The following is a 15,330-nucleotide window of genomic DNA, read 5'->3' on the forward strand; positions in this document are numbered from 1 at the left end:
TGATAATTAACTTTAGGTTCTTTATTTTAGAAACTGAAGCCCCTTGTGGATAACCAACAAATGGTTCAACTGCAGTGTTGTGGTATCTAAACCAGTTCTTGTCAGGATCCCACTGCGATTAAAGAGGCAGCTGGGGAGAGCGGTAAACCATTTTTTTGCTGTTCTGCTCAGAATCAAGCAAGACGGTTGATCTGAGTTTAATCTCTGGCAATCCAATACACCAACAGATTCAAGGAGTTTTCATTTGACCGTAAAGACTGCAGGAGGCTGCTTACCCAACTGACCTATTGGGAGAAAATATTCAATAAGAATATTCATGATCAATTCAATGTTGATCATGAATGCTAGACATTTGCTGGTTGATGCTCTTCAAAAATATGGATTTTCAGACATCCTTCGGAATAAAAAAACATTTGAATTATGGACTGTTAGTGAGACAATGCAACCTTGTACTCTGATCAATTATGATGGGTTAAATGAATGTTAATTATAAATATCTAAAAGTAAAGGCAGGCTCCAGTGCTTTAGTAGGATACTTCATAACCTGAAGACAGGACAACATCAATGCAGCAGAAACTGAAATATTCTGACTTCGTGCTGCATCAAAACCCTGGATGTTATATTTGCAGTACAAAAAGGCAACATGTTGTCATCCTTTGTTAGACCCTCTGTGCTGGATAAATTCACTTTCAAACTCCACACATCCAGAGTTAGAGAAGGAGTTCATGGAACAGAAGTCATCCAAAATAAGCAGGTCGGTTAGGATCAAATCCAGTACTTTCTCGACGATGCTGTAGTAGACTGACGGGTGTATTACGTGCTTTGCCTCGATACTGGGTTGTTTCATGTCCCGTTTATTAAGCAGACGTAGAAAAATAAATAAAACAAAAGTATACCACCCATGCTTACATTTTAGCTAACTAACATAAACATTGGGCAGTATTAGTGATAACCAGTGCCAGATCAGTAAGGATGGTGAAGGCACTCACAAGGATCTCAAATATAGTTCCCAGTAATATATTTACCCATGTACCCTGGAGGGCTGACGGATGTGAAAAGAGAGAATTATTTCTGCAACATGAGAACTGTATGTTCTGTTAAAGGCTAATCTCTTGGCAGGGATAGTTTATAGAGTCCTCATCGTGCAACATATAACTGTGTCGGCCTACTGTGTGCACCGTATGTATTCATCATATGTTTCTGACTGTTCTTTCCCCCCCGAGTACTATCCGTTCCACTCTCTGCTCATGTTATGTGGACATTTCAAGGACTTTTTGTGAACCACATTTTTTACCTTTCCATCAATAGTGAGAAAGAGAGAAGCAGAAGGAGCCTTAATCTCAGCGAGGCAGATTTAACTAGTGCTTTCTTTGTGCATCCTTATTGCATTCCACATTTGTTCTTGAAATGGGATTTAGAATGTCAAGGAGGGTGTAAGTAATGCTATAAGTAGAATATTTTCATAATCCCCGAGACTGAGAATCAATGAGAGTGTTTACTCCAAAGCTCCACATGGAAAAATAAAATCCTAGAAATGGCTACTGCTCCATATCCTGTGTGCTAGCGCGCACACACACACACACACACACACACACACACACACACACACACACACACACACACACACACAGGCCTGTTTTGGTTGCTGCCTACACCTCAGTCATTAATCCTTGATATTGCATTTTGTTTTGAAACATCAAACTTACATTTTTTTGTGAGTTTATTGCTTGCTGAACTGCAGTTTAAAAGCGTTTTGGGTGATTTTGACAGTGTATTCATGGCAGTGACACCGGTGCTCTCTAGTTCTCAGCTGAAGTCCCTGTGTTACGACTACACTCTATTAGATCAATACACTCTGCAGCTAACAGCCTTTTGATGATTTGAAAAAAATTTCAATGAAGTGACCGACCCACAGGGATAAGTTGTTGAAATAATTTAACCTTCTTATGTCAAATTGAAAGGGTGAAAAATACACACACTTTTTGAAACACAAACAAATAGAAAAACACCTTAAACACATTTGCTTGTCTACATTTTGCACACTGATTAATGTCTCTTGCACAAATATTGAACTGTGGGAACCAGCTGCTCTCCACCACGCTGCCTCTGTGTTTTGTGCACATTCATTTATCCCAGCCCTCTTTCAGAATGAGAAGGAAATCCTTCTGTCTACTCATATGAGGCTTGACTCCCGCTTCCACCCTTTCCTTTCCGTCTTTCTCTCCCTCTGCTACCCTCTCGTCCTCGGAGAGCAACCGCTGGCCTCTCCGTCAGCTTCTATTTCAATATCTCTGAAATCATAAAAATCCTTCAGCCATGTCCCATTTCTCTAAAGCGAATTTAATTCAGAGCCGACAGCCAATGTGCTGTACATCAGGTAATGATGGATGTTGCTCAACATGTGAGGAGAATATGCTGGCTGAGCAAAACCTCCACTAATTATTTTGCCAGCATAAGTAATGGAAACAGGTTTTTCTGGGTGTGTACAGACATCAACTGAGATCCCATGAGTCAACGGAGAGGAATTAATAGTGAGTGTAATCTTTTGCTGTACAATCATCTTTACCTCAGAGTGAAACTGTCCTCTGAAACACTGCAAACAGCTCGAGCAAACAGAAATCGGCACTCATTAAATGTATATGACTGGAGACAAGTGTGCAAATAATGACCACATTTTACAACACTACCCTGTCAGCAGGCATCATCCTAAATTGTACTATTATAGGTACTACCTGTTTCTGTAATACTAATAATGTCACAGGCCATCAGTCAAACTGATCGCAGGCAGGGTGATAACAAGTGATGTTTGTGGCACCTCATGAACTGGTTAAAGTGTGCTTGCAAGGCCCAATCCAAGGAGTGAAGCACCTTAATGTTAATGTAAAAATAAAATGAATACAATTGAGCAGAAGCTTGAAGGTAAATTATAAGTAAAGCAGTTTTTTTATGGACCTGGTAACAGTGGGATTTACTGTGTCTTTAGTTCATAGGGGGAGTCAGTTTCAGTGTAAGTTATTACACATCTGTGTAATTTTCAGAGCTACATTTACATCATTCTGCACACACTGTCCGTGCTGACTTTACTCTATCTAACTGAAAACATGTACAGACATTCATAAACGATTAGTGAAAGGTTAACACCAGAGACAGAGAAGGAAATAATGTGGACCTTATAAAACCTGACATGTTGTATAAAGGTGGATCACAAAGGTCTTAGACTGCTCATGTTGCACACAAATGGAGTGCAAGCGCCATAGCGTGCACGGTGCAGAGGAAATCACCACATACATATTCCAAGTTACATTGCTTACATTACTCATCAGATGAAATATTGTCAGTCAAGTTATGACAACTCCGCTATAACTTTTAACGCTAGTTCTATAACTTGTTTAGAAACGGGATAAACCGTGGCAAAAGACAACAACATCCGTCGGAGAACAGCAGGCCCAGAAACCAAGACGCAGCATGGAAAGGGAAGGGGTCAAAGGTCATCAGCCAGGAGTTAATGTACAGCCAGTCATACCAGAGACAACTTTTGAGGTAGAGACAGGGTTGTGTGTGTGTGTGTGTGTGTTTGTGTCTCTGGAGATTCAATCTTACCTGCCAGGCGAAGGGACCCAGAGTGGTAGACAGCATCATCTCGCAGCTCCCTCACGTGTACGGTGACAGTGGAGACAGCATCCGGCCAAATTTCATCTGACACACGGACCTGGAACTGGTAGGCGCCAGGTGGGGCGTTCTCTTTGATGATCAGGAAACCTGTTCGCTTGTTCAGAATGAAGTAACTGAGGGAACGGAAGCACAAAAACAACCACACCACGTTCAACATTTTTTCATAATGATGCCTTTGTTCTAATCCACACGAGCTCAGCCCTCTACCGGGATGAAAACGTTTCACCTGTCACTCATTAATCTGCACACTGGAAACCTGCCTTTTACGTGTTTAGTTCACAGCCAACCTAATAAGCCCATAAAAGCAAGTTGTCAACCACTGCATGTATGTATCTAATGCCTTGCAGAAGCAGTTCTTTTTAAGGAGTATTTACTAATAACGTTACATGTTCTGAAATTGGAAGTAATTTGAGTTGCTATCTCCGCTCTCAAAGCTACAGCAGGCTGGATCTCAATGATTGAATGATGTGTAGCAACATCCAGAAAGAAACAAACAGTATGAATACACGCTTATCATCTATTGTATATTAAGTGTATATTACAGTTAAAAGTATGTTGTGGTCAGCACAGCCTCACAATAAAGTGCTATGTTGGTCCACAGCGCAAAATGTATCACAATGACAGCTCTTAAATTGTGACATGCTAACATTTGAGACGGGTGATGCCTAGACAGAGTGTCAGTGTCTGTAAAGAGAGGAGATCACAGGTGGTTGAATGGAACAAACACGGAAACACCTATGTTGCAGTCCATGAAAAGGCAAAAATAAACACTGATTTATTTGAGTTAGTTAACACAAGACTTTCACCCAGGTGACACGTGTTGAAGTCTGGGATACAGCAGAAATCAGCTTGGAAGTATTTAAAGTAAAATGTACGTATGTAACATTCATTATGTAATAGCATAGTTATTTAACCCAAACCATGACATTTTCCAAAAGCTAACCATGAGGTTTTGGTGCCCAAATATAAGGCACTTTGTGCTTACCTCTGTGGCACATAAACTGTGTTGGAGAGTCATTTGACATGGATAGAGGCCAATAGGAATGAATGGGTCAAGAAAAATGTCAGGATATTAAAATGTGTGAGCTGTTGTTAAAAAACGCATACATTTTGAGCTGTGGACCAACATAGCTGTTACACATTTCATGTGAGACTGGGTTGGTTAGAATAGGTTAGGTTGGCTCATTCTTCTGAGGTAGCTCCACCAAACCACTCCTGCACTGGAAAATCATCTTAAAAAGTGATTGATGCAGGGGCCTTTAAGATTACATATTGGCATTTTCAACCCAAGGGTTTGATTCTATCAGAACAGGCTGCGTCACGTTATGGCTCCGACTTGAGCTTTAGATCTGGTCGTGATGATTCTACACAATACTTATGATTCCACCCGATGCACCACAGTGCATTTTTATCAGCATCCCAGCAGCAGCTCCTCTTCACTCAATCTGACAGTAGATATGGTTGGCCACTAATTATAAGGTCAGCTGTTCGATACCAGGGTCCTGCTGTCTACATGCCGAAGTGTCCTTGGGCGAGACACTGGACCCCTAGTTGCTACCTATGGCAGGCGAGCACCTTGCATTGCAGCTCTGTCACCATTGGTGTGTGAGGAAAACTGTAAAGCGCTTTGAGACCACTAAAGTGATGACATGCGATACAAGTACAGACTGTACACCATTTCCCTGCCAAAATGTGTCCTAACTCTAACCCTAACCTACCACTGTTCATTGGCCATAACTGCAATCTATTCAATTGAACCGTTACGTAACGTTGACAGTGAGGATGATGAAGTGCTTCTTAACCATCACTGATTCTTCCAGGGGTCACTTGGACAAGGACAAGCACCTGCTAGCCTCGCTTACCAGGATGGTGAAGACATTGTGACCTAAAAAGTGGTTGTCGAGGCTATGACAACGTATGATGATAGACATAAATATGTATACAGCATTTAGCAAAATGAGGTGGTATGCTATAACCAATGCTATTAAAATGTGTATATTAGTGTGAGACACATGGGTTGAGCTACTGTAAGAGATATAAATGCTCAACATATAAGCAAGGCTAAACATATCCTGTTGCCTGCGGGGCCGGATCCAACTGTCCAAGTTAAAGACAGACCAACGCGGATTATCCTCCATCCCCCTCGGCTAGGTGTTTTATTTATTTTTTTTGTGTTTACTCTGTTTTTTTGCTGTTAATCAGTTGCCCTCTGGGACAAAAAAATAAAGTGAGCCGAGGCAATACATTAGGAAGTTGGAAGCAAGAGGAAAAAATGAAAATGACTATTAGGCACAAAGGCTTGTGATGTTTTTACTTGGTCTTCGTCTCCATGCTCCTCTTGTATAGCAAATGAGCTCGTTTACGTTTAATTACAGAGGAAACCCAAGGCAGAACCTGGGCAAATCAAATAATAAACCACTTGCAGAGACGAGGGCTGCATGGACAGATTTCACAGCGCATGCTGTTATGTGTACATCATGTCTTTGGTCTAGCACTCAACTCTGGGTTTTACATCAATAAAAGACAGTTTTACATTTCTAGTGAAACTACCAAAGCTTTCCTACTTGGTACTTTCCAGTTTATTAAAACCTAATTTTATTGAACCTCATATCAATTTCTTATCTTATTACAGGCTTCTCCTAGTCCAGTCAGAATGGGTTACTTATAGAGAAAACCTGCTGCAAGATGATCTAATATCCCAAATCAAATGGAAATTCCCTTTCTGCACTATTTAACAAAGGAACACAGTAGCTACAACTACAATACATTATCTTGCTCCGAAACCCCTCAAATTGAATTACTTTGATGCACTGAAGTAAAAATGTATAAAGCAGACATGAGCGATCAAAAATGTTTTGTGAAAAACCAGTACGTCAGTGCTAGAACAATGTGTTTTGAACTCAGCTTAGGTTTGAAACACCAAGAAAAAGAGACCTGTCATGAAATGTTAATACTTTATATTACACTCAGCCTTTCAAACAGGCTGAACTTAAACTTTGAGAGAAAAAAGGGCAAAAGTTTGTGATTTTTACTTCAGTGCAGCTCACAAGATGAAGACTAAGGTGTCATGGGGTGCTGGAGTGTCACTGTATGGGATTTGTGGGACTCTGTGTGTGTGTGTGTGTGTGTGTGTGTGTGTGTGTGTGTGTGTGTGTGTGTGTGTGTGTGCGCGTGTGTGTGTGTGTGTGTGTGTGTGAGCCTGTACAAGTTAAAAATGTATCAGCTCATTGTCACTTTTGGCAAGGTTAAAGTCTCAAGGAGAGCATTTTCAAAAAGTGACCTCATCTAAATACAGGAAAACATAACATTAGCAAAGAAGGAAGAACAAGGAAAGGAGGGGAGGGAATGAGGAAATGACAAATCATGCTGAGGAGGAAAATTGGACAAGATGATAGAGTAATGGAGAGAAAAAAATTGTAGAAAAAAAAAATTGACATTTTACTCAGGGGTATTGTTGCTTTGCATTATTTCAATTTTCAAATCAATCACAGCCACAAACCAAATGATGTAGACGGTGCAGGGTTGTCGGGAAAATGTAACACTGCAGAGCATAAAAGCAACGTATAACGAAATGATTCTCATCAGGTTTCTTGACATAATGTGCAGTAGATCATCTGAAGCAGCGCAGGTCCATCATCTATCACTAAACAACACAGACTTCAGGCCATCAGAACTGTTTGGTCAAAGATGGCTTCTGCACATCGTCAAGCATGAGCATTCATAAGCGCAAATATAGTGCAAATAAAACAGTATGTTATTGACTTATATTACAGTGTTTCATGTTTGCACTACCACCTACTCTGCAGATTGAACCCGTCTGTAAAATGAGCAAAAAAAATGATTTCACTTGAAATATGTACCTTTTCTGTAGTTGTCGATTCTTCTAAAAGTTCTACAGCAATATAAATCATACAGCACAACTTTATATCTCTTCCAGCATATGGGGCTACTACGTGATATAAATCATCACAATGTCAAGATGTGAAGCATCTTTTGGTAAGAGAAGATTCCCTGGCACTCATTTGGATTAGTTTATGACACATATTTTGATTAGAAACTACGGACCCACTGAATTAATTTGTTTAATTTACCTTGGCACGTGCCCTTCAAAGACATACGTCTTGTTGTCCCAATCATCAGGGTCAGGAGAGTAGACCTTCCCAAGCACCGTAGTAGGCATACGACCTGACAACAGAAAATGAAGATTATGAGTTTAAATTAACAGCAACCCTTTGCTCATGTGTGTGTATGTGTTGACTGATACAGCAGCAAAAGACATGTTCGAGAGATTTGAGAGCAAATACTTTTTCATGCCATGGTCTTCCATTGATTTAATGTGTATTGCAAGGTACATGTGTTTAAGTGTGTGATTCACGTGTTATATATGTAATAGCATTAAAACGAAAAGGGAATGAGCCCTGAAAATGACAAGACTGCACATTACATCCCAAACACAGACAAACCGCATTAACACTGAGGGAAATAGATTTAAATAACGAAAGACCCGAATATTCAGGCTTCAGAGCCGAAGCAAGGAGTGACATTGCAAGTGATTGGCATAGCGAGCAGGAAATGCATAACGGAAAATGCTGTTTGAATGCACAATGATTATAATCAAGTAGACAGAACTGTTGTTGCCATTACTTTCTCCTCCAATTCCTCACACTCCGAGCCATGTGGGAATTATTGGGAGGGTACCGTTCAGAACGCGAAGGCCGACCTTGACATGCTGAATATTAGCCTTTTGTTTGTCTTTGACAGGAACTTTTGAAGGAAAAGTTAGACACCGCTGGAACAAACTGTTAGCATTCGTGACTTTCAATGGCAAAAACTCATAATGCCATGCTGTTTCAAAGGTAATGTAAGTGCAAATTCGAATAAAAGCAATGTAAATATGCAAAATACTTCATCTCTTTGTAGAACATCAGATTTCTAACACTTGACTCAACTGCACATTCTGAATCCAATACAAGCTCCCCAAAAATATATGCAGACTCCAAATCTGGGATTCACTGCCACGCTGAGCTCAGATATTCTATTATGTGGTTTGTTTGTGAGCCATACATGCATCGGGCTGAAGAAGAATAAACATAACTGTAACTGACTGCACGGCACATCGAAGAATGGATTGCCTTTGTAACTCTTAGAATAGCACCTTGGGAGTCGTTCTGTCTAAACAATGATCAAGCTGACAATGATAATGCAATGACAATGTGTAGGTTGAGGCAGAGGTGAAAAACACAATAAAAATGATGTGTGTTTTAATTACTGCACACTGATTAGGAATTAATTAGCTGGCAGTATGTTTCACCGACAGAGATGGAAAACTTTGAGGGCAGAGTTCAAAATGGGTTTGAAAAAGCAGAAAGTAGATAAGTACAACTTTTTATATATTAGTTAGATGTGTTATACAGTATGTCTGTTTAATCCAGAGCCTCACTTTATCTTAGTCTTTGAACACAACAACCTAATGATGATGATGGCCTTCTCACCTCTGTGACTATTGATGAAAATTTTCTTGTCCCCCGCCACATGTGCGTGATCGTTCTGGTCACCGATGGTTACAGTCAGGGTGCTGGTTATCGTTTTGGCCGGACGACCGCTGTCACTCATTATAATAGGAATAAGAAACTCTTTCTGCCGCTCACGGTCAAATGTCCTCAGAGCTGTTAGTGTCGCCGTGCCATTTAGGTTGTCCTGAAGGTAGAAGTCGTTGCTGTGGTGATACTCGGAGGGGACAGTGAAGTGAAAGGGCGGGCCGTTCTCGGGCGAGTCCTGGTCCACAGCTCGGAGGAGGGTCGACGTTTGGTTCAACCTTACTACCTAAACAAGAAAGAAAAGGATTAGGGATTGTGCCTTGCTCAGGGTGGAGTTTTTCATCCATGCCACCAGTGATTCTCTGCCTCTCCCTAACTTACTTGTTCTCACTTTCATAACTTATATCAGTATGTTACATGTTGCTCGAGAAGAAACTCTGTCAAGCCTACCTGCGGTCCAGCCACATTCTCAAAGACTATCGGGGAGTATGCCGCCTCAAACTCTGGTCCGTTATCATTTACATCCAACAGAGGCAGCTGAACCGTGGCACTTCCTGTGAGAGGTGGAACTCCATGATCACTTGCTATGACAACCAATTGATGCTGGGTTATCCTCTCCCGATCCAGAGGCCGGGCCACAGAGAGTACACCAGACTGGTCAATAGTGAACAGACCCTCCGGATCTGAGTCCTCTGATAGGCCGTAGGTGATGTCACGGTTCTGGCCTGAATCGGAGTCGCTGGCTATCAAACGTGCCACACTGGTTCCCACGGTGATGTCCTCGGGTAGCGGGGCGAGGGACAGGAAGTGTGGAATGAAGACGGGAGCGTGGTCATTGTAGTCCTCAACTTCCACCACACAGTGCAAAAGGCTGGAGAAGTCCAGGTCTTCAACCTAAAAATAGAAACCACAAACAGTATCACAGAAAAGTGCAGCATAAAAAAGATAAGAAACAAAGTTATTCACTTCTTCTCAATCAAACATTATTATTAAAATAAGGCTAGCATGGACTGCAGTTTTTCCAAGATACTCTACAGTTATTCTGGTTCTTTAAGTAAATAACACATACAAGTCAACACAACTAAACAATCCCCACTCTTCAAACATTGTATTATTTTGCACCCTTTTATATCACTTGTTATGAGTAATATCTCACCGCAACATTGTTCTAATTTATATAACTTTTCTATTTATGATTTATAATTTTCTGAATCTAAATCTAAACGTTCACCAATATGAAAATATTTAATCTTCTGACTTTAAAAGATATATTTCTTCCCTTTGACTGGCTTCATAGCAGTCATAGCAGTCTCTTTACCTTGAAATTGTTAGTTTTAAGGTTTTGATGAAATAGCTGACATTGATTTGAGGGATTTATGAGTATTGGAAAAAAAATTAAATAAAATTGGGAACATTGCTAAAAAAAAATTCAAAACATTTTTGCTTTATTTCATCAGTTTTGACTATTCTCAACACTTTTTCAGGAACATTCTGTCGATGAATGCAAATCAATTTCATATTTTTAACACCTCAAATTCAGGGAACACAGCTCTGTTCATCCTCTGCTTTCTGTTGGGTTTTACACAGACTGTATTTCTTCCATTTCCTGTCCACACATGCTGCATACCCTTAACTGAAGGTCCCCTGCACCAAAGTGAATTGAAATCACTTAGTAAGAGAGAAATGATACAGAAGCTGAATCAAAGTGATCTTCAAAAGCGTAAATGCTTTGCCAGTGGAATGGCTTTCATTTACCTTCAATGTGAGGTTGAACCTCTGCTCGCTGTGTCGTTCGTAGTCCAGACGTTTCTTAAGCCTCAGGGTGCCACGCTGCTCCTGCTTGTGACTGACCATGTAGAATTTCTGCTCTTGATCTCCAGCCACTACACTAAAGGTCAGCTGGGCATTTTCTCCAGTGTCCCTGTCCTCTGCGGCGAGCTCCAGGACCTTAGAACATGCAATGACATTGTGTGAATAGAGAATACTGTTACTTTTTTTTTTTTTTTTTTTTTTTTAGGTTTGATATTTTTGCCCATTCTGCCTATATAAGGTGTAAGCGTTGGACACAGAGAGGAAATATGTCGGAATAGAGCTGGAAAAAATAACATTAAGTAAAGCTGCGGCCAGCCAGGAATCGATTCGGGGGACTATGTTCACAGAATTTGCGCCTATGTGGTATGCACCCTAACCACCCAATTATTGGGTCGCACGGAGCACACATTAGATTTTGTGATGTTGTATTTCAAGAGAGGCAGAACATCACTGTCCAAGACCAAAGAACAAAGAAACATCAGGTCAGGAGGGCAACCAGGTTGGTTTTCTTTGACATTAGATCAGTCAGACTGTCTACTGTGACGTTCTGGGGCATCTATGGGAAAACGTGTAAAGAATCTGCGTTTCAAGCATAGCAGTAGCACTGAGACCAGTGTATCGCTGCACAAAGGGAGAACGTTGAAGGAAAAGGCAGCCAGTTTGAAATGAGTTGCATTTTTTTGGTGGTAATAGTTACCAACTTTTTGGTTGCACCTCCTAGTAGCCTTCACAGTGCAGTCAATATTATCTCTGGTTGCAAACGATATTTTTCTTCAGACATAGCAGTTTCTTAGGGGGCTAGTAGATGGCCCTGAGAAAGTACCAGTGAATCAAATCATTCTAGAAAACATTGTACCACAATATAGCCTCGTTACACAACCAGCAGCCATACAGCGATATGTGTACACTGTTGGAGTATTGTCTGTGTAGCAACCTCCAGGACTGAAAAATGAAGTCAACACAGAGATGGCTAAAACTACAAGTCCTCAAATATCCACGTGAGGCAGGCTCCAAAAGCAACCAGGCCTCATTTGTATCACCATAGCTCCATCGCTCCACACACCATCACTTTGCCGATTTTCGAATTGGCCAGGAGTTAAGTGGAGTCAGGTACTGTGACAATAGCAAACTTCCAGGTGACGACATGGAAGCTACGCCAATGTTTTTTTTTTTAATACAATTTACACAAAGTCCAATGCTCAAATCCCCAAAGGAGTTTGAATGTGTATCGTTTATTAATGTATATGTGTGTAATATGGACCTTGTCATTTTTATATTGCAGGCCGATTTCAGCGTGTTAAAATCAAATGATTAAGAGGGTTGCCTTCAAAAAAATAAATAAATGGGGTCATATTTACACAATAATTCTATATAGTTGAGTTTTTCCCTTTACTTGTTTAGTGTGTGTTGGTGTGTGAATGTGCTCCAAGGGCACCTGTACTGGGCAGGAAAACACCAGGTATAGACAAATGCACTTCTTCAACAGCGAAGCCCCGACTGACTCACCTCTGCATTGGGCTCTGCGTTCTCCGAGATCCGTGCCAGGCAGGAGTGATCGGTGAATCTTGGAGCATGGTCATTCACATCCTTGATCTGAATGGTAGCCGTTCCGGTGCCTGTCATCCCTCCTCCATCTCTTGCCTCCACAACCAGGAGGTAGGACTCAACCTGCTCTCTGTCGAGACCACCCGTGCCAACAGTGATGGTCCCGGTGGTGGGATTGACAGTGAACATTTCTGAGAAGGTGGGCACGCCTCCCACCTCGATGTTGGTGCCATCGAAACTACCCACAATCCTGTAAGAGAGCACAGCATTCTGCCCCACAGCGGAGTCATCCAGGTCAGTCGCTGTCATCTCCATTACAGATGTTCCAACTACCGAGTTTTCTGCTACATCTCCGTGGCAGCTGGGGGCGCAGGTGAAGATGGGCGCATTGTCATTGATGTCCCACACATTGATAATGACATCTGTGAAGCCTGTTAGGCCTTCGCCGCCCTCATCTGTAGCCAAGACAACAAAACGCCACACAGCTCGCTCCTCGCGGTCCAGAGTCCGCTGAGCATAGATTTTGCCGGTGACCTCGTCGATTATGAATTCACTCTCTGCACCCTGTCCATGGAGAGAGTAACGCAGGGCCTCCTGGTCAGCATCCTTATCTGGGTCGGACGCTGTTACCTACAATATGAAAGGCATAGAGAAAATGCTATGAACGAAAAACTAAGATAGGACTTCATGTTTTCTCCAAACTCTGTTTTGCTGCTTAGCTTGCAACAACGACACAGCTCAAAGTGGCCAATTGTGAATTATATGCAATTTAACATATAATCCGTTCACTAAAATGTTTACAAAAAACTCATACAAAATGATTGAACTTTACCTGTAACACAAACACTGGTGACCCATCCAGCTCCTCCGTCACGCTGCCGTAGTACTCGTTAACAGTGAATACCGGAGCCTCGTCGTTCTTGTTCACCACGTTTACTGTCACTGTTGTGTAATCTTCCCACTTCCCATCTGAAGCTAGAACATGAAGCTTGTACCTGAGCAAAAGTTCCAACTTTGTGAGGGGTATTCACAAAATAAGCAACGTTTTTTATTCAAATGGACTTTGTAAACAGTTTATTTAAGTATGCACTAACACTTCAACTACTCAGATATACAGACGTGCATTTAAACTGTCAGAGTTTAAAGCTGTAACAAATATATGGTGCCAAACAAAGACATAAAACAAAAAATATAATATCTAATATTTAAGGTGACATCCTTTAACCAGCTTGTGTTTCAAAGGATTCCTTTCCAAAGTTTGTTCCTACCTTTTGTTCTGTTCATAGTCCAGAGGCTGGGCAATGAAGATAGTGCCCACCTCTGGTTCCACATCAAACACCCCTCCCATGTTTCCGGATGTGATCTGATAACGTAGCTTTGCGTTTCCACCTGCAGACCCGGGAAAGGTGAAGGTGAAACAAGAATGACAGTTTGTACAAATAAACCTTAGTTACTGACAAAGCAAAGCATAGTGAGTTTTTTTTGGAGCTGTAGTGAAAGAAAATAGGTGAGGAGTTTATCTCTTTTATTTGTACCATGGAAGAATCTTGGTGAAAGCTTGATCCCCTATGGACTGGAAGTCCCCATCGTACTCACAGCTGACTGTTTCTACCGATCCGACGGTCTGCCTCCCTCAACTGAGACAGATAGTATCAGCCTGCTTTAGCTGGCAGAACAGAATCAGATACTGAGTCTCAGATCTGATGAGTCTTTAAACAAAAGGCAGTGTCTGTCCTTACGGAGGTGGTTAGCATACCAGATGTGTAAGAGCAGCATCTTGATGACAAAATTAAAATGATGTTTTAGAACCATGCACACAGCCAAAGATTTTTATAGTCAAGTCATTCAAGTTTTCTTTAGTAGACCAAAATATTTTTGTTTTCTTTCTCAAGGCAATTATAAAGTTCAGTTCACCATGAATCAAAGCAAGAACAGAAATGGTTTTGAAATACTTGAACACGAAAAATGATTATCAGAAAAAAAAAAAATCCAGTGCAAGGTCGTGTTTGCTGAAGTAGGTAAAACAGTGCGTTTAAACCTAGTTGTTGGCTGCGTGTAAAAGCTAAATGTTGGATACTTTTAGTATCATGCATGTCTAGGAAACAGCACAGAGCTCTCTTTTGAAATTAAAATAAACAGTGTTTTTATTTCATTCAAATGTTGATGTCAGGTTGGGTCCTGACATTTCTCATTGTGTAGCCAACAATAAAACCTGTGCAAGTGATCAAGATGTGGCATCTTTTATTGCAAGTTAGGTGCAGAGGAATGCAGACAGAATTCAATCGGTGGTGTTTACATTGGCGCAGAGGAAGAGATTCACATACATGTAAGTAACATGTATGTGGTTTCCTGCAAAATATATGGGCAAGGCTCCATTTAAACAAGGCTGTTCGGCAAAAAACATAGTATGAGGCCTGCCTGCCATGTCCGTTGCCTCGCACGCAAAACTCAGCTGCAAATTGGTTGTGTGTGTGTGTCCACACTGGCTACGTGTCAGCAGCGGTACTGCAGGTGCAGGTCCTACCAACCCGTGAGTTTCTCTTTGATAATGTCCATCAGAATAATATTTTTGAGGTCCAAGAAGTGATGAGTTATAACCCAAAAAGCAGGCACGTGGTTTTTGTGTACCCTCGTTCATGGCGAGACACACAGACACACACAGGTACTAACACCGACACGAGACAGGGGAGCGACACAGGGAGGGAAAAGGGTGAAGCATCGTCATGAGATAATTAGAGCCCACCTTGTTTTTTTTTTTATGATT

General features: G+C 41.3%; 1 protein-coding gene across 1 annotated transcript in view; it reads right to left on the reverse strand.

Moving 5' to 3' along the window:
* The window catches only part of LOC138213088 (neural-cadherin), a 258,811-nt gene that overhangs the window by 112,769 nt on the left and 130,712 nt on the right, over positions 1-15,330 (reverse strand). The window contains exons 17-24 of the mRNA XM_069173941.1: positions 13,835-13,955; positions 13,399-13,561; positions 12,528-13,196; positions 10,965-11,156; positions 9,660-10,103; positions 9,165-9,495; positions 7,764-7,857; positions 3,601-3,785 (exon numbers count right to left, since the gene is read on the reverse strand). Of these exons, the coding sequence (XP_069030042.1) occupies positions 3,601-3,785; positions 7,764-7,857; positions 9,165-9,495; positions 9,660-10,103; positions 10,965-11,156; positions 12,528-13,196; positions 13,399-13,561; positions 13,835-13,955 (2,199 nt within the window). The remainder of the gene's footprint in view (positions 1-3,600; positions 3,786-7,763; positions 7,858-9,164; positions 9,496-9,659; positions 10,104-10,964; positions 11,157-12,527; positions 13,197-13,398; positions 13,562-13,834; positions 13,956-15,330) is intronic.

Source organism: Embiotoca jacksoni, unplaced genomic scaffold (genome assembly GCF_022577435.1).
Source record: "Embiotoca jacksoni isolate LCO1_2020_lvr unplaced genomic scaffold, fEmbJac1.0.p SCAF_6, whole genome shotgun sequence".
Lineage (NCBI taxonomy): Eukaryota > Metazoa > Chordata > Actinopteri > Embiotocidae > Embiotoca > Embiotoca jacksoni.